General features: G+C 39.1%; 1 protein-coding gene across 1 annotated transcript; it reads right to left on the minus strand.

Moving 5' to 3' along the window:
- Nucleotides 1-4529: 4529 nt before the first annotated feature.
- Nucleotides 4530-17644, minus strand: gps1 (G protein pathway suppressor 1). The gene is made up of 14 exons (XM_085352047.1): nucleotides 17521-17644; nucleotides 13357-13449; nucleotides 12923-13104; nucleotides 12423-12587; nucleotides 12037-12172; nucleotides 11451-11528; nucleotides 11268-11328; nucleotides 11041-11126; nucleotides 10680-10774; nucleotides 10478-10583; nucleotides 7538-7618; nucleotides 6654-6791; nucleotides 6434-6568; nucleotides 4530-5698 (listed from the first exon to the last, which is right to left on the minus strand). The coding sequence occupies exons 1-14, from the start codon at nucleotides 17551-17553 to the stop codon at nucleotides 5624-5626; spliced, it is 1464 nt and encodes a 487-aa protein (XP_085208173.1). The 5' UTR covers nucleotides 17554-17644; the 3' UTR covers nucleotides 4530-5623.
- Between the last annotated feature and the right edge of the window lie 1447 nt (nucleotides 17645-19091).

The raw sequence follows: 19091 nt of genomic DNA on the forward strand, positions 1-19091 counted from the left end.
GCCACCTCAATGTTGTGTACTGCTGGGATATTTATAACTGGAGCTATTTGTAGCTATTAGAGCTATTTCATTATATTTTGTAACTTTGTAATGTATTCCAATTTTTCATTTGTTTTAGTTAGTTACTGTTCTTACTACCTTAAAACTGAAGTTTTAATCATTGGTCCCAAGGCTCAGAGAGAGAAACTCTTGTCTAAATTAGAGGCATTTTCACTATGTCCTTCGCTACAAGTGAAAAACCTGGGTGTTATTTTTGACTCTGAGCTTGGTTTTATCCCACATATTAAACATGTAACCAAAATTGGATTTTATCATCTAAAAAATATAGCCAGAGTCCGCCCTATTCTCTCTCGGGCCAACACAGAGATGCTGATGCATGCTTTTATTACCAGTCGCATTGATTACTGTAATGCCCTGCTCTCTGGTCTTCCTAAGAAGAATATTTCAACTTTACAACTTTTGCAAAACTCGGCAGCTCGTGTGCTGACGAAGACCAGAGGGCGGGCCCACATTACACCGGTTTTAGAATCGCTGCATTGGCTCCCCGTGTGTTTCAGGATCGATTTTAAAGTTCTTTTATTGGTTTTTAAATGTCTTAATGGTCTTGGGCCTTCTTATCTCTCAGATCTGCTTTTACCATATGAACCCTCGCGGACCCTGAGGTCCTCTGGTACTGGCCTTTTGATTGTCCCTAAAGTCAGGACACATACTCACGGAGAGGCAGCTTTTCAGTGGTATGGTCCTCGTCTGTGGAACAGCCTGCCGGAGGAGCTCAGGGCCGCAGAGAACGTACAGGCTCAAGACCCACCTTTTTAATTTAGCTTTTTCTTGGCGTTTATTTATTTTATGCTTATTTATTCTATCCTGTTATTCTATTATTAATTTGGGCTTTACCTAATATTTATTGATTTTATTCTTATTGATTTTTTAATCTTCTTACTCTATTTATATTTATATTTATATTGTATCCCGTTCTTATTTATTTTATCTTTTTACCCTGTATATAGCCTATTGTGGCATATCTCCAGTGTTTCCTCGGAGGGGGCTCTCTGCACCGGGGCTGTGATCGACCGTGGCTGCTGGGTCTCTAGGGGTCCTCTCAGCCTGGCTGGGGGGCTTCTTTGCCTCCCTCCTGCTGTGTGCCCAGCCTGGAGGCTGCGGTCTGTGACCGGCTCCCGGTGCAGACGGCTCCCTGTTATAGTGTTTCCTCACTTGGCTCATGCGAACCCAGCCCAATTTTTACTCTTTAAGTGTGCGCGCGTGTGTGTGTGTGTGGGGGGGGGATATGTGTGTATTCACATCATTTATGTTAATGAGAGTGTGGGGAGTGAGTTGGAGGGTGGGGTGGGCTGCTTTTAACTATGTAAAGCACTTTGTGCTACATTTTTTTGTATGAAAAGTGCTTTATAAATAAAGACTGATTGATTGATTGATTGATTGATTGATTGATTGATTGATTGGAGCAACATTGAGAACAAAATTTTCTCAGGGATTAAAAAAGTATTCTGATGATGAAGACAATGTTCAAACTGGCCCAGCCAATCACGTGACCTAAATGCAAGTGAACTGTTATGGAAAGAACTAAAGCTTTGAATTTATAGAAGGGAATCTTCAGGATTTGAATATTGTTTGTGTGGAAAAATGGGACAAAATCACATGTGAGTAATGCATGCAACTATCCATACAGGAGGCATCTCGAAGCTGTCATCACCAACAAAGGCTTTTATACAAAGTACAAAGTAAAGTATTTGTACAAAGTAGTAAATATATTTCAGTAAGTGTGTTCAATACTTTTTCCCTGTATCATTTCTGATTATTACACACACATGGACATCTATGGTTGGATTTCTTTGCATGTGTGGATTGGATGACGTCTGGTGAGAATTTCATGTCAGTAGCACTTATATATATATATTTACTTAGAAAGTTACTGATGTTTTCTATATTTATTTTACCTGCTGTATGTGCTAGTTTTCCCCTTTAACCCTTGTGTGGTGTTCGTATTTTTGTTACTCAGCCAGTGTTCATGGGTCTGGTGGACCCGCTAGAGTTTTGGCTTTCCAAATTAACACTATCAAACAATTTTATGTTAAATTACTCAACAGATGTTTACTTCATCCCAATTACAAGACATATGAACAGCAAACATGGTTAATTTTTTCCCTTTACCTTTGTTAGATCACATTTATGAATTAATGTGCTTCTCGTTTTTCTTTTATATAAAATGTTATAAATAAATCAGTTATAATCAAGTGGAGTGAGTGGAAAGACACAACACATTTACACGTGAAAAAATAATTAATTGTTTAATTTTTCTTTTGAAAAAAACTGAACACGGGTCTCACAGACCCGAACACCATACAAGGGTTAAGGCCTGTTCTGCCTACCATTCTGAGACCTAGTGCCCTGGAAGAGTATGATAATTCAGGTTAAACTAAATTAAGGAGCAAATCTATTGAACATAATTATTATAACTAGAATAGATGCGTGGGGCACGATGTGTGCAGAAAGAAAATGGCCTGAAAGTGGGTCAACTGTGGTCTTTTGTAAATATAGATCTAGAAAATATTTGCTAACCAAAGCTGAAATTTCATGGTAATCATTATACATGTTTAAACCAATGAAACATTATTTATTTATTTATTTTACAAATTGGGGCAGGTTTAATAGAAAATCATCAAAGAAATTGATGATTTCAAATGAAAGGACCCAATTATTGAAAATGAAAACATTTCAATTCATAGATAAAAAAATAATAAAATAAAATCTAAATTAAAACCATAAAAATGTCTTATAGATTCAATCATACCTGCTAAAACTTGCCTGGTGACCCATGCATGTAGAGATGAGTGGAGGAAGTCATATGAAGCATTTGAGGCTTCTTCCTGATTCAAAGCCTCAAAGACAGATCATACCAGAGGTCAGTTGCAGTTATGGCACCCAAAAACTACAAACGGGTTCAGTGAATCACAAATGATTCACAGAACTCATTGACTAAAGTTCAAACACAAAAGAAATTCAGTCTTAAGCAGCTGTGCTTTTATTATAAAAATCAGTGCCCGCGAATCAAAGTGTTACATTTTGAAATGTAAATTTACTGATTCGATGTAGAGCTGCAGCTATCGATTATTTTAGTAACTGAGTAATCAAACGATTCATTGAATAAGAAATAATATAAATAATTTTGTCTTATTAATGAGAAATAATAAATATTCAAAAGAGGAAAAAAACTGTTTAACTGCATACAACATTCAGTTAAACATGCAGTCAAAAAATCCCAACTAAACCCTACATGTCATGTTGAAATTTCTTTTTTGAATAATTTCTGAAATGCAAAAAATATATAAATAATCTCAAGTACAGTCAAAGTTAAATAAAATAAGATATATATATGAAATCTATGGCATAATAAAATGATCTTTCCTCTGTCTCCCTCGAAGGCTTTCTGGTGTTAAGAGGGGCATAGTTTTAGTGCTACTGAAAACAAATGTTATGATGGAGCAGACATTAATTAATATTAATAATCCGGTGTCCAACCTAACAACCCTCAGGTCTGTGGCTAGGAGTTTAATGGCCCATGTACATTTTTATTGGCTGCCTCTTTGCTCTTCGCAGTGTGTAAACAGACTCCGAGTGCGTTTAATTGTGCCAGAGTCATCATCACTGTTGCTGCTGTATTAGGAGTGTTGTCGCAAATGTGGGTGAAACGCTTGCATTTACATCATTTAACACATCTGCGGGCTACAGAGCCACGCACTGAACGAAGCATCAAGTTGATTAATTCATTTGATTGACTGAACAGGTATTCCTGATGTGTGCCCTGTGCTCTATGTGTGGATGCATGCTCAATCATGCAGGTAAGTAAATCCCAAAAGGTTGGTTCATCTGGACGCAGCGTTTTCGTCACTCATCCAAGTGACTTCTACAGTCTCAGCTGACTGCAGGTTTCCCCAACCTATAAACAGTACATTTGCACACAGTGGGTTTGGTGCTGTGAGGAGCTCAGATGATCATGTGCCAACAGGTTTATTTTGCTCATAGTGAAAGGTAAGGAATGTCAGAAAAATTATGCATAGTTAATTGTAATCAAATATTGACTTGCTTCATTGCTGTTGTGCTTTTTTTAATGTAAACTCATGTTTTGCAAAAAAAAAAAAAAAGTGTACGTGATGGAGGGAAATGGATATCTTTTTTGAATTCAGCACTCTAAAAAAAAAAAAAACCCCAGAATTTACAAAAACTATCCCATGCAGCAGAAAAATGTTTTTTGCAGACCTGTGTTACAACTTTCACTAATGTTTACATTAACTTGGATTGTGAAGTCAGGGTTGGTGTGGCTTCACTGCAGAGTCCATTTCTTATTAATGGGCTGCATGCTACAGGTATTTAAGGTGGCATTATTTAGACCATTGCTTAAAAGACCATGGCTATAACCTTAGTCTTAGCTAACTGTAGGCCAATCTCCAACCTTCCTTCTATCTCTAATTCTTGAAAGAGAAGTGGTAAAACAGCTAACTGATCATCTGCAGAGGAATGGTTTATTCAAAGAGTTTCAGTCAGGTTTCAGAACTCATCACAGAACAGAAACGTCATTAGTGAAAGTTACAAAAGATCTTCATGTGGCCTCTGACAGTGCTCGTCCTTGTAGACCTCAGTACAACACTGAATACTGTTGACAGTATTATTTTATTACAGAGATCAGAGCATGCCATGGGAGTTAAAGGTACAGAACTGCAGTCATTTGAACCATACCTAACAGAATATAATTTGTTCATGTAAACAGAGTCCTCTTCACACACAAAACTAATTGTGGAGCTTCACAGGGTTCTATGCTAGGACCAATTTGGTTTCACTTAGGCAGTACTATTAGAAAACATAGCATATATTTTCATTGCTATGTAGACGATCGCCAGCTCCATCTGTCAATGAAGCCCAAGGACATATGGCAATTAGTTCTTAAGAGACTAAATTCTGAAAAAAATTCAGATAAAACTGGTGTGCAAATTAGAAAAAACAGGAACCAAAGTTGTATTTTTGTTTTATTTTTTCACTTCGTTTCAGCAGACTGTCTCAAGCTAATTCAAGCTGAATTTCAGAGCTCATATACTGTCATTGAAATAGCAGTAAAAACCAACATAAATATATTCCCACGTACCAGGTTTACCCACCCACCCCAAAAAAAGCCCAAAAGACAAGGGACAACTGTGTCCTCACCAGCACAGTACTGGTGGAAAACAAATAGCTGTTGGTTGGATAATTCTTTGATAAAAACAGAAAGGGGCACAAATAAACAGAGATTAGATGGGTTTGGATAGGTGTTTTTTTTTATTTTAAAACTTTCTATTAATGAGGTCTCAAAGTGTAAGCAGGGCAAAGTGCATCTCCTACCAGTAACTTACAGCCTAAGTGCTGAGCTTTCATTCAAAACACATTTTCATCTGAATCTCCATGTCAGACAAACAAAAAGTTTGCTCCCTGTCACCTGACAGAAGAAGAGAAGTGGTTTTTATCTGTCTTTATGTTTCATCTCGTTTCTGCGTTCAGCTCACAGACGGTGGGTGGGGTGGTGTGTGTTGCAGAACAGTGAACCTTCCCCTTTGCGCTACAGCTGTTCACTTCTTCCTCACATGTTGGTGCTCATCCTGGTCTGACTGTTGGCTGGTGTGAGTTCACCCTGGCTGCCTTCTCTGGGTGGAGACTGAGAACAGGAGGAAACAAGTAAGGCACTACTCTTGTTCAACAGCATAGCTATAAACTCTGTAACATTGAATAACAGGTGAGGTTCAAAAAAGAAAGAAGACTTTAAAAATCTTATCAGAATATTAAAACCCCGAGTCCAACAACCATCAGGAGCTAGTCTTAGTTACTGCCAGCAATGTTGACCAAGTTCTTGCAAATGTGGTCGAGGAACCGAATGGCTGGTGGCAATGAGCCAGATACCCCGTACTCCTGAAGCACCCACTACAAGGATACTCCAAGGGCCTTGACGAACTCAGAGCAAGTCCCATCCGCCCCAGGTTCCCTGCCATTAAGGAGTTGTTTAACTACCTCAGTGATTCCATTGTGGAAGGCGTGTCAGTGGAATTAAGTATTCATTCACCAACCACCTCTATCCTTAGTTAAAGTCAGTAGCACTCTACCCGCACTATGTATCATGCCAGTAGATAACTGGTTTCTCCTCCTGAGTCACCCAATCCAATTTTAGAAACCCCCCTCTGTTAATATTAATACTGTAATCTGTACCGTTCATTAATTTACAATCAAATACATTTTAGATATGCCATTAAAAAGAAGCTCATCACCAAATCACACGAAATTTACTGTAGTCAGACTTGATAATAACCTCTATCGCAACACAAAGAACATTATGAACAACTGAAAAAGAAAAAAAAAAGTTATTCACTACAATGTGAAGAGAAGAAAATGTCTCTACCTTGACGTGAATCTGGTTGCGCAGCACAGCAGCACGGAGAATCATGGCTTTGGCTCGTCTCTGGAACTCTTTGCCCATATGAAGAGACTTCTCAAATGTGGTGCTCCTTTGGTCGACATCCCTCGCATACAGAATCTACGAGCAGGTCAGAGTCCCAGTTTGTCAGGGTTCAAACAACAAAGTACCTGTGGCAACGGTTTGATGTGTGCAGCGTTTTCACCTTGCTGTGGGAGTCGATACGTGCATTAATGAGACCCTCCAGTATGAGCTGGGTGAGCTCGTCCTCCAGAGCTGTTACTGTTGTGTTGAACGCCTGAGCCATCTTGGTCATGTCTGCTGACACGTAGGGGCTGAAATACTGGGAGGAGGAGAAAACAGAAAACCCACACACAAGAAAAATATCAGTGCTCAAAAACATGACACTTGAAAAAGTTAGTACAAAGTACAAAGATTTATAGTGATTACATTAGTTTGGTCAATCATCTTTCTCAGAAATGCCTGTGCATGTTAAACAGTATTACATGTATATGAGATGCTTCCTTGTAACCAACACTATCATCTTCATTTACAGATCACAACACTTCACTAGACCTGTCAGCAGCTGCAGTGCCATCGTGTTACCACAAGCCAAACACGCACAGCACAGTACTGCTGACTGGATTTAGGCAATCAAACTGTGAGACAACACTGCCACCATCAAGTCACAATAACTGCAGATGAAACAGATTCTCCCTAAGATTCATCCAGTACTTAGATATTCAGAAACTGCGTAAATCCATTAACAGTGACAGTCATTATGACAGACAAGTGAAACTAGTAAAACTTTCAAATACCTAATATTTTATGTGACTATTTGTTGTCTCAAATATACACATTCCCTTGTCTTTGCTTTGTTTTTTTGAAGCCAGTGATGGTAGAATGTAATGTGTTACTATCGGATAAAGGTGGCAGCACTACACCAATGCAGGGGGCAGATCTATCTTATGGAGGGGCTTCATCCTGCCACGGCTACTATTTATACACCCTGTTTTGTTCCCCCCCCCAAAGAATCAGCAGCAACTTGATTATCCTGTGCACGGTCAGTGTGTATGCAGTATGTCTCACCTGAATCAGGGCTCTGTTTCTGATCTGGCTGTACAGTGTCTTGACATGTGGTGCCAGGTACATGTCCAACAGGAGGTTATCCTGCAAGAAACAGCACAATCATATACTGCACTTTCTGTGTGTGTGCGCGCGCTCATATTATGCAACAGCGGGAGCACACACTCTCCTTTGACGCATGTGTAGTGTTACTTCAGGGGTGGGCAGTTCATTTTCTCTACTGGCCACATTAGAAAGTGAGGAGGCCACATCAACAAGCTGAACTCAGTTCTGGTCACTATTAATTTATGTTTCTCTTTTCTTTTTGGTCTTGAACAAATGTATTAAAGTCAGGTACAATGTCTGAGCCTTCCATTCTGCATCAGAGCTCTGAAATATACTCACCTCTCTCTTTAGAAGACTCAATTTTGGTTCTTAGGTTCCTACCCTTTAGTACTTTGAACAGGCAAAGCCAGCTGATAGCTGTGTAGTGGCCTACATCACCATGTGTTACATGTCTGTGACTCAGTGCTCTTACCCTGATAAAGTTAACTATTTGAAATGGACTGGTTCTTAGCAGTTTTCTACCCTACCTGAGTACTCAAAGCGCTTTATGACACATGCCTCATTCACCCACTCAAGTGCTTTCTAACATTCACCGTGCAATAGATGCATCGGAGAGCGACCTGGGGGTTAATATCCTGTTCTAGGGCTGTTCGATATAACGACATATATCGGATGACGATATAAAAACGTCTATCGTTTCATTTTACGCTATCGTTTGTTTCGTGGTGTCGCAAAATAAACTGTTTACGGCAATATTTTTTTCATCGTTTTGATGGTCACTGTAGTGGCTATATTAATTTCTTAAAGTTCTCTCTTTCTCTTATATTTAATATAACTACACTACGGACGGACAAGCGCCTGTTTTTAATGGGTTGTCGTTAGCAACAACGACGGTAACAGCATCGCCTGTCTGCTTGTTTATTTTCCACATAAACCTTTCACAATAAAGCTCAAGATCCTGTTGAGAATTTTCAAAATAAACTGAATCATGTGAGAAAGTATGCAGAGTATTGACGGATGAGAAGCAAAAAAAAAAAGAAAAAAGAAAGAGTCGTCAGGTGCTAAAGAATAAACCTTAGACTCAAACGTTAGAACAGGCTTTCCCCGCAGCACGCCGTGTAATAAATACTCACAAAGAAAACGGCGGCCGTTACAACTTATGTCTAAAAATGTGTAGTTTCATGCATCGGTTAAAACACTCAACTCCAGGTACACGATGCCCAGCTGGAAACACTTCACCTACCCGAGATTCACAGAATTTACAGAAAATATTAAATTTTTTGTGATTTATATCGTTATCGGGACGATAGATGTTTTATATCGGAATATACGATTTTGGTCATATCGCACAGCCCTATCCTGTTCAAAGATATCTGGTATGCCCTAGGTGTCAAACTCTGGCCCGCGGGCCAAATTTGGCCCGCAGCCTAATTACATTTGGCCCGCGAAGCCATACCAAATTACTATTAGAGCTGGCCTACTGGTATTATACAGCTAATATATATATTGTTTAGTATTAAGCTTTGCTTGTTCCATATTCAGTTTTTCAGCAAAACGTGTTTGAGTCCATAAGAAAAGATTCATTCTTATATCTGGAGGAAGATTTTTTTTTTCAATAAATATTAACGTTAGCCCGCGACTTTGTTCCATTTTGAATTTTGGCCCACTGTGTATTTGAGTTTGACACCCCTGTGGTATGCAGACAGAAGCAACCAGTGATTACAGGATTAGTAGCACGTTTAGATGACCTGCTTCACCTCATGAGCTACAGTTCCTCATCAACAACATGGTTAATTTTTAGCACTGATATACACAACACATCCTGTTGTTTTATACAGTGCAAAACTCAAATTATTTTCAGCTCCAAGTTCATTTTAAAGTTAATTAACAAAACTGAGTAACTGAGTTGCATAAATATCATAGCTCTCGTCCAGAACTAGGGTCTGCTTTGTTTTTCAACCACAGCTCCAGATTTCCTGCACTGTCCTCAGTCTATCTTGGAGAGGGGCCCATTCTCATATTCTTCCAAACACACTTTGATAAATTCAGAGAATGAGTTAGTGTTGTGTGTTTGTAGTGATAGTGTGATGAAGCCCTTTCAGTCTGTTGAACCTTTCTGGACAGTTATTTGCCTACAGGCAGATCACACCATTCAACTGCTTATTTGGAAGTACTGACATCTGCTGGTCATTCGATGTACAGCAGCCCTGCTGTGATAATAGATGTGGACCACATACCAGTGGATATGCAAACGTAATGATGTGTCAGTTGTAGAATAGCTATATGAAGTGCTGTATAATATACACACATACACCTCTAACCATCTGTGAGAAGATCTGTTATTATTGAGCGATAGCATATCAAAATGCTCCCAAACTGCTGATATTTTTTGCCTTTTTGGTGGCTCCATAATGTGCTTACAATCTCCTTCCAAGCTCATTATGATCCTCAGAATCACCTCAGATCCAGTTCATACAAAAATGTACTTCCCGTGTCTTTTCATCAGCTCAAACAGGGCCTCGTTTATCTTTGGTCAAGTGATATTCTGAGGAAAGATACGGGTCATGACACAGGCTTCCTCGGCTCTACACGGGCCTCAGGGCTTCAGTGTCAGACATAACAACACTACCTGCTAGCAAAGGTTCAGCTTTCCATTTCTAGTGAGTGAAGTTCTTGTATTTCTCTGAATGTTTAGTTTTGCAATGGAGACTCAAAATTCAATCCTTAAGCACAGTAATTTGTGCTACCAGAACTTGCATGATGTATACCTTTATACATTTGAATTCTAACCCACTGACCTCTTAAGGGCCAGTAAGGGACAACTAAAGGACCAGATGTGGCCCAGGACCCAAACAATGGCCAGTTTTTTGTTAGTTTAAAAACCTTTCATGCGCTAACCTTCATTTCATCCAGTAGCTTGAGACAGGATGCATATTTAGACTCGTAGAACTTGAAGATAATGTCACGAATTTGAGGTTCCAACTCTAAAAATAACTTAAAGGAGCTAGGAAGAAAAAAAACAGATACAAAGTATTAGCATGGATTGCTGTCCATCACTAGAACTGATTTCTATCCAAGAAATATTTGTACACCAGCCTACCTGCTGGAGATGACGTTGCGCTGAAGCTCCTGTCTGTCAAACGTGGCCAAAGCACACAAGCCCCCATACACAGCTACATTACTGGGCGACAGTAGCTGCAGGGAATACACATAATGATATTTCTCCCAGCAATTAGACTCATGCATAGATGCTCATATTATGTCCTACATTTTTAGGATCCAAACACACTGGTTGAGGTGTACATGTAACCATGTAAGTTACTAATACATGGTTACAAATGAAAGAGGATAGAAGACATGTGGGTGATATTCCTTTTTTTAAATCTGAGATGCTAATGCTTTAGTGCAACACCCAGTGCAATGTTGCATGTTACATCTTCAGTTTTCATGTACGAGCTCACCTCTGGACAGTCACAGTGGTCAAAGGAAGCCTGCAGGAAGCACTTGGCAGCTGGCTTGTATTTTCGAGAGGCCAACTCGGCCAATCCTGATGTACCAACAAGCAAGATGAACAATATACTGGAAATCAGGTCACATTTTTCCAAACTTTATAAATACAAGACCAATCTTGGTTAACAGAAAGCAACCTCTTCAAAAATCACTCACACACACACACACACACACTCACCTGCAGCACACTTTAATTTGGTGAGGACAGCTTGATTTTGACTATCTCGCTCTCCTCTTTGCTTTTAGGGGGGGAGGAGAGCAAAAAGAAGAAATTTACTATAAATATTTTATTACTCTTCATAAAAGGCTGGACACAATATATAAAATAAAAGAGATGCTGAAGTATGTAAACTGTGCTCACCTCTGCAATTTCTGGTGTGGACTCTGCCTTATTGACGTAGCTCAGCACGTGCGACCAGTTCTGGAGGTAAACACTAACCTGTGAACGCACAATTTAAGTCACAAAGACTTTGTTTACTCACGTGCTTAATCAGACAACTCAATGTCTGTAAAAAACAAACAAACAAGCAAAAATAACCCAAAAGATTCTGTTGTGTGTAACAACTTTTCCAGGTTTTCGAATTCTGTTAATTGGCTGAAGTGCTATCTGTAGAAAACTACAGTGACACTGAAAGTGTCTTGGCACAATTCAGTCTAAGTTATATAGTTCCCAGTACGTATAGGTCTGTGTACTGGGTACTATAGCTGGGAGAAAGTCTGGAAGTGCTGACGTGCACACAGATTTCAGTAAAGTGAAACATCTTGGGCAAATACTCATATACTTTTCTGATGTGCAGAGTTTTGCCAGAACCAGGTTTCTAAGTTCAATATAAACTTCATCTCTCAATTGTAATAAGAATTGTGATAAGGCTAATAATCCCTGGACAATTGTGTCAATGGAAACAGTGACTGCAGCAGCAGAGCACTGTGCTTCCTTCCTGCTGTACCTTGATGACATTCAGACACATGTTAATGACATGCTTAGCACTGGTGCAGTAGTCTCTGGCTCGAGAGTAGCACTTCAGAGCATTACTGAGGTCACCACAGTCCAGATAATGGTCCCCCAGGTCATCATGGCCTCTCCTGGGGAGAAGGGAAGGAAGGTGAGGAGACGGCAGACATCCACAAAAACAATGTTATCTGAAAATGACCAATCTGCTCATCAAAAAACTTTGACCCTCACTAGTTTTGTATATATTTATTATTGTTCCAGCAAAAAAGACTGAGACAGCACCTCTCCTTCTGCTTCTTAGCTGGATTACTGATCTTATTCAATGTTCAGTTGGTCTTAAGCTTAAACTTTAGATTAACAGTAATGCTTTTGCAACCACACCTGATGCTCTCTTTGATGGAGTTGCCCTTGTAGTTCTTAAGATCCGTATCTAGTTTCTCCAGTTTAAGCAGAGCCTTTTTTCTGGTCGATTCAGCCCAAGCTGAGTCCAGGGGAGGGGGAACAACCCCTCCTTCAGGAACTGTGTCTGGCACACCCTGCACTTCCCTATAGGTGGAGCCCAGGAGAAAGAAAGAAAAAGAAAGAAAAAAAAAATCACACAGAAATATTTACAAATCTAGAAATTGAACAATTTGGAGGCTGGGAGTTAAGACTTTCCAAGCCTAATTTTAAATGCAGCAATGCGGTTTTGCTTATCCATAATGAAGCACATGTGATATACAACACCTAAGTTTTTGTTTGTACTGTTTGAATCATGCTGTTCTTTGCTACAACGCAGGATTTAAGGATTTAAGGAATTGGGAATGTCTTGTTAAAAAAAACAAAAGCAGCTCTGTCCAAAAGGAAGCACCCAATTGCTGGGAGAGGACTAGAAAGAATACCGTGTGGCCTCTGTGAGTTTGCGGTGAATCTCTTCGTAAGTGTCAACATTGAAGGTCCTCTGAACAAAGGTGAGCGCCATCTTCAGGGCCTCCACTCGGAGCTGAGGGCAGTGCTCAGCAATGAACTGCAGTCTCTCAATGCGCATTAATCCACTATAACTGGTCGCATATTGCTCCAGATCCTGCACAGACAAGGAGTGAAACATCTGTTCAAAAACATGTCAGAACTGCTTCGATTAAACAGTCAGGTAACACTTTCATCAGTGGATGATATAGCTCCGCATGTACAAGGATTTTAGCTAACTTTCGTTCATTCACACCCAGAACAGTTAACAGAAACAAGAATCAATTAGCAGCAGGAATCTGCGTCACATTAAACATTACAAATAAAATAAGAGATATTGGGATATATGTAACAGTTTGTGAGACAATACCAGTGTGGGGTTCTCCACAATATAGTTGGTGTCTGGAGCATTCTGCTGGTCCTCCTGGGGATCTGCATCAATCTGCATGGGCTCCACAGACCCCTTAGAAATAGATCACATACATAGTTTTGTTAGATTCAACAACAGACCTGATCTTGGGACTAGATAATGCGTAATTTACATCAGGAAGCCCTCTCTTCAAAGGGCTTTTCATCAGTAGTTCACTGGTGCTTAAACTCGTACTGGTAGTTTACTATGTCGGAGTAACTGTACAGGAAACAATGTCCTATAATGGATACGCAATATGTTCAGTAGAATAAGTGGGCACAGCCCCCGCCCTATTCCTTAATGCTTTTATGCCTTTATGTTGAAAATGCAAAACAGGCGCAGTGATTTATTGAAACATATGCAAACATAAGCTTTTCTTGGATGGCAGCCGTCTTTTGTTCCATTCTCTGTCAAGATGATACCACACTTTAATAATGTTGAGCTTTGGAGAGGACAACCCCTACATGACAGGAAAACACAGTGGAATGACTAAGGCGGAGCTTCCCAAAGTGCGGGGCCCGCCATTGCAGGGGGGGGGGGGGGCAGTATGAAAGGGGGAAAGAAACCAAAAACCGCTTGGACACTGCTAGCACGGGGCGCCCACACAAACGCAAAGCAGGAGATGAAGCATCGCTGAATATGTTTCCAAACCAACTTCATTCTAAGCCAAAGATTAGAAAATATGATGAAGCACATCTTCCCTTTGGCTTCACCTGCACAAGTGCCAAGGTAGATCACTGGACTAAGGTATGATTTTACTGCATTGGCAGTAAGATAGATAAATAGAACTTTATTAATCACTCGGATTATTAAACTGAAAGAAATTTGAATAGTAAAAAAAATTAGAATAAAAATTAAAGGGAAAAAAGAATATAAACATAAGAATGAATAAAATATATATAAACATAAGCAATGTAGCAGCCAAAACGCCTATTGCACAGTATTTCGACTATTGTCAGTCTATTGAACAGTGATTAGTTGTTATTTAGTGTTTATTTGTGCAAACACTACTGCTTATTTGTCCCCGCCCTCCTTTGTCCTCCTGTTTTCCTGCCCCCAACGAGGAGTTAAACAGTTTGATGGCGTGTGGGAAAAAGGAGTTTTTAAGTCCTAGACATGGGGAGAAGCTAGCTGACGCTGAGCAGACTCCTTTGGTTATTTATGACCATGCAGAAGATGCCCAACACTGTCCATAATGTCTAGCAGTGTTTTTAGTGTCCTCTTCTCTGCCACTGTCACCAGAGTGTCCAGCTTCATGCCGACCACAGAGCCAGCCTTCCTTATTAGTTTGTCCAGCCTGGATGAGTCCGTCTTTGCTGTGCTGCTCCCCCAGCACACCACAATATAGAAGAGTACACCGGCAACAACCGAGGAAAGCCTCCTGTGGAAATACAGTCTGCTTTGGCCTTTTTTATACAGGTGTTGCATGTTGTATGACCAGTCCAGTTTGTAAGTGTACATTTTTCAGTTACAGCTACATTTTTCGCCAATCTTATGTTTTCTAAAAAGGTCTTGCATGGTTGAAAATCTGACTTTCTGCATTCATAATTATAACAACTTTGGTCGAATCAAATACCACACACTGAAATGCAGCATCTCTGTATCTCTCAAATCCTGTATCAGGTCTTTACTGGATTTATTCCCATTTCTTGAGGACATGACTTTCACACAATGTTCATCTCCTGTAGGTAGTTTTTATGCCAGACACATCTGTTGTCCAAGCAGCATTCCAAAATAAGCCAAATTTTGGCTAGTAACTCTTTGGGAAACACACCGTTTTTGCAAAACTACAATTTTATGCTTGTCAAATTATATTACAGAACAGGACAATTATTAGTCTCCCTATGAGTTTCTTTCTTCTTCTTTTTTTTAAATAACCTGAAGTGCTGTTGGCAACATTTCCAAACATCTTAGTTTTACTTTGGCTGCTTAGAGTATTTGACTTTGCACACAGAAATATGATGAAATATGAAAACAGTAGGGCCAAACTTTACAACTCTCTGATCTTAACAGCTAAATGTGAATCCTTTTTGCTGGATAACAGCCTGCAGTGATTTGTTTTCAACACACCTCCCAAGCAATCCCAGACCATTGTTCAATGGCAATTCTCTTAAGTGCCTCCAGCAGATTTTCAGTGATATTAAAGTCAAAAATTTGTGCAGGCCAGTCAGAGAAAATTAGTTGAGATTTAACAAGTCAAGATTTTGACTTGTTTGCGATTAATTTTGTTGTTGCAGGGTGGGGTCAAAATCTCCCCTGTGGCAACCAAAATGGTACTGAGGATCAAGTAATTTCCTGCGTATCAACATCAAGTATAAAATCCTAGTATCCCAACAACCCCTAGCTTCCAGTATGCGTAGTTTTTGTTGAGCAAAATTCAATCTGGCTTGAAGATGTTTCGTCTGTAGAAGTGACATTTTTCTTGGTCTGCAACCTTAAAGTTCATTTCTTTGGAGTGTTCTACTGATTGTCTTCTTTGAGACTACAATTCCGGACTTGGCTAAATCATTCACTGGTATTGTTAGACAATCATTTTCTTTCCAGAGTCTTTTAAATCTTTGGCTTCCTACCTCACTATTCTTGTTCTGAACTTTGTAGCCAACTTTGAATTACTTGATGGTATTTCTCACTTTTTAACACTCGAAAACACTGATGATGTTGTATATCCATCTCCTGCTTCGAGAGCACCAACAACTATTTTTCTCAAATGTAAACTGTTTTCTTTTGTTTTTGGCATGACGCTTTCTCAAGTGACAGCTCAAACCCTTGCTGAGCTTAACTTGATTTTACAAGCTTTGAGCATTACAACATTACAGCACGTCATTGCACATCAGTGGTTTGGCTATGGCTCAATAAAAGGTTTTTACTATTGAGCTTCAGCTCACAAAGATAACTGCATAAAAGCTATTGAAACAATGTATTCATGTCCAGCTGTTGGACAGCTGATGCATTCTCTTTCCGGTAAGCAAAGAAATAATGTACCTTCATATAGCTTCCTGATTGACAGAGCTAACTCTAAACCTCAACTTAGTGACTGAAAAATTTGAGATACTCAAATTGAAATTTTAAGCTATTTTCTTACAATTGTGCCATTTTCTAGAAATCCTGACTTATTAACTGAAGATTTTGAAATACCCAGTTCAACATTATTAGTTATGAATAGCAAATGATTTGTGTTGTGGTTTTGTGGTTTTTTCCATTGCCATAAACAAGCTTACATGGGCCTGGCAGAGAACGAGACACAAATATCATGCTTAGGATGGACGGGTTCCTGATGTAAACAACAGGCATTTAACATTAGCTTGGCGCTAGCAAAGTGATACACTGAAAGATGGTATATACTGGAGTTTATTGACGTTGAAATTAAGCTATTCTTGACAACGGATACTTCTTACATATGTAATAATTGTGTTGTCTACTTATGGTGCTAGTAACTGCTATCCGGAGCGAACGAGCATGACAAGCTGCCAACAACAGGATATTAGGTATACTTCCGTTAGCTTAAGGCTACGACCATAAACACAACTGGTTCTTTAGTGTACTCCAAGTGCTGTGTTATACAAAGACTGAAACTTGCCATGTCTGTGGCTCACTTTAAAAGCCAACCGCGAGAGTCACGCGTCGTTTTATCATTTAGGTGCGTTAACACCAGCGCTGTAAATGTTGTTAGCTAACCGAGGCCTTCAGTCAACTGTAATCCTTGAGTTCTGCTCCACTTCATAAAGCTTCATATCAGTTTTACGTAGAAGGGCTTCAGGGAATGTGCATTTTAAGATGCTTCGTGACATTTTAAGGGCCACTCCTCATTTCGGCATATGGCATTGCACTAATCAGAAATTACCTCTAGATGTCTTACACATTAGCTGTTCCTTCGCTGTAAGTCTTTTAACATGTAAAAGAGATAAGTGGATTGTGTTTTACACACTTATGGTGCCTAGTACATGCCTATTAAACACAATAAACAACTACTGCGTAAGTGGTCTGTAATTGTGATTTTTAACCACGACAACCGTAACTACAAATTCAAAGCTAGCCTGCTAAACGCTAGCTAAGGTGGCAGAGTTTCCAGCAGTCTTTGCTACAAAAAAAAAACAAAAAACATTTTAAACAGCATTTTAAACTCACCTGAAAGTTAAACACTTGCACGGGCAAAGGCATCTTATGTTTGTCTCACTTAAGAATTGGTGTCTTTGAGGGGGTGGGATTGTAGCATGAAGACATAAATGTCTGGCGGACAGTTCAGCAGCCAAGCCGGACTGGGTTGGATCTCCAACTACTGGTGGGAGGTGGGAACTGCAACGGTAACCAATTAATTAAGAGCAAGGAAACTGAAAAGAAAACATTGGTATAGAAAAATATTGAGATTGAAGAAAAATTAAACTGAAAAAGGAAAGGCTGACATTTAATGAACACAAATTTGTGTTTTACTTCTGTTGTTTTACATTTGCAGTTATTTTCCCTTTTTACTTTCACAATTGTTTTTTTTTTTGCTTTTTTCTATCTGTTTTTCAGTTTAATCAATGACTGTTTTAATCATGTGTCGCTGTTTTGGCCAGTGGGGGAGGGGACTAAAGGCGGGTTTCTGCTGAGTCTTTACGGTAATTTGCATATAATTTGCATCCAGCAGACAATTAGCTAACTACCTTAACTGAACAACTTTGTAATGGATGTTACAAGTTAATTAAACTGAAAAATGGATTGAAATTGAAAAAATGGATGGAAGCTGAAAAATGGATTGAAGCTGAAAAAAAGATAGATTGAAACTGGAAAAAAAGTTGTAAGCGAAAACAAAAAAATTACAGTTTCAATTAATTGCTTTTCACTATCAATTTTTTTCAGTTTCAATACAAGATTTTTCAGTACATTTATTTCAGTTACAATTTTTTTTTTCAGTTTCAATATTTTTTTTGGTTTCATTTCAAGGTGGCATCGTTCTGACCCCATACTAACAAGGATCAAATATATTATGTGGGTTAAATAGCTGATTTTCCAATCCCTTCTATAAAGCTGCTATAAAAGGTGGAAATTAGTGAGTCAATCTAACCATTATCATTAAGATGAAAAAATGTCTACTAACCTCTAGATTTAGCCAGTCCATCATTATGGCTCACTCCAAGCTTTATCAAAGTTTTGCAAACGAACCAGTTTATGTTGCACTAAAATGCCTGGTTGTAAATAACACAACATTTGTATGTGCCAGCTTGTTTTCCAAGAAGCTTCAGAAAAACAAGCAAGAAAACGTGATTTATAGATTCAATATCTGATTTAAATGTTTACTGTGTAGGAACAGTTTATGTAATTGTTGTTTGAAATTAGTACTGAATGCTGTTCCAGATCTTTCCAGCCCACCTTAACCCTTGGGTTTCACATATGTGCACAATATAAATATGCAGCATATGTATCATTACTTAAGTAAAAAAAATATGCCATATGATGCTTCTTTTCAGCACATTTGACTGAGAGACAGTTGATAAAGAGTGGTCAGGCAGCTGTAGCACTTTGACTTTCATTTGTGATGGGTCAAACGATAAAGGACTCTCAGTGGGTGTATCAAAGCACAACTAGTGAAGCCCCGTATCAGCATGTGTATTGCTATAAGAAAAAATCACGTGACAGCTGTCGTTTCGTACACAACGATTTTTATAAAGTCATTGGTTGTACAGTGATGAGGTATGAAACTGTGTTTAAGAGCAAAT

Source organism: Diplotaxodon limnothrissa, linkage group LG4, assembly GCF_057381915.1.
Source record: "Diplotaxodon limnothrissa isolate DT_005_m linkage group LG4, D_limnothrissa_male_GT1.1, whole genome shotgun sequence".
Taxonomy (NCBI): Eukaryota; Metazoa; Chordata; class Actinopteri; order Cichliformes; family Cichlidae; genus Diplotaxodon; species Diplotaxodon limnothrissa.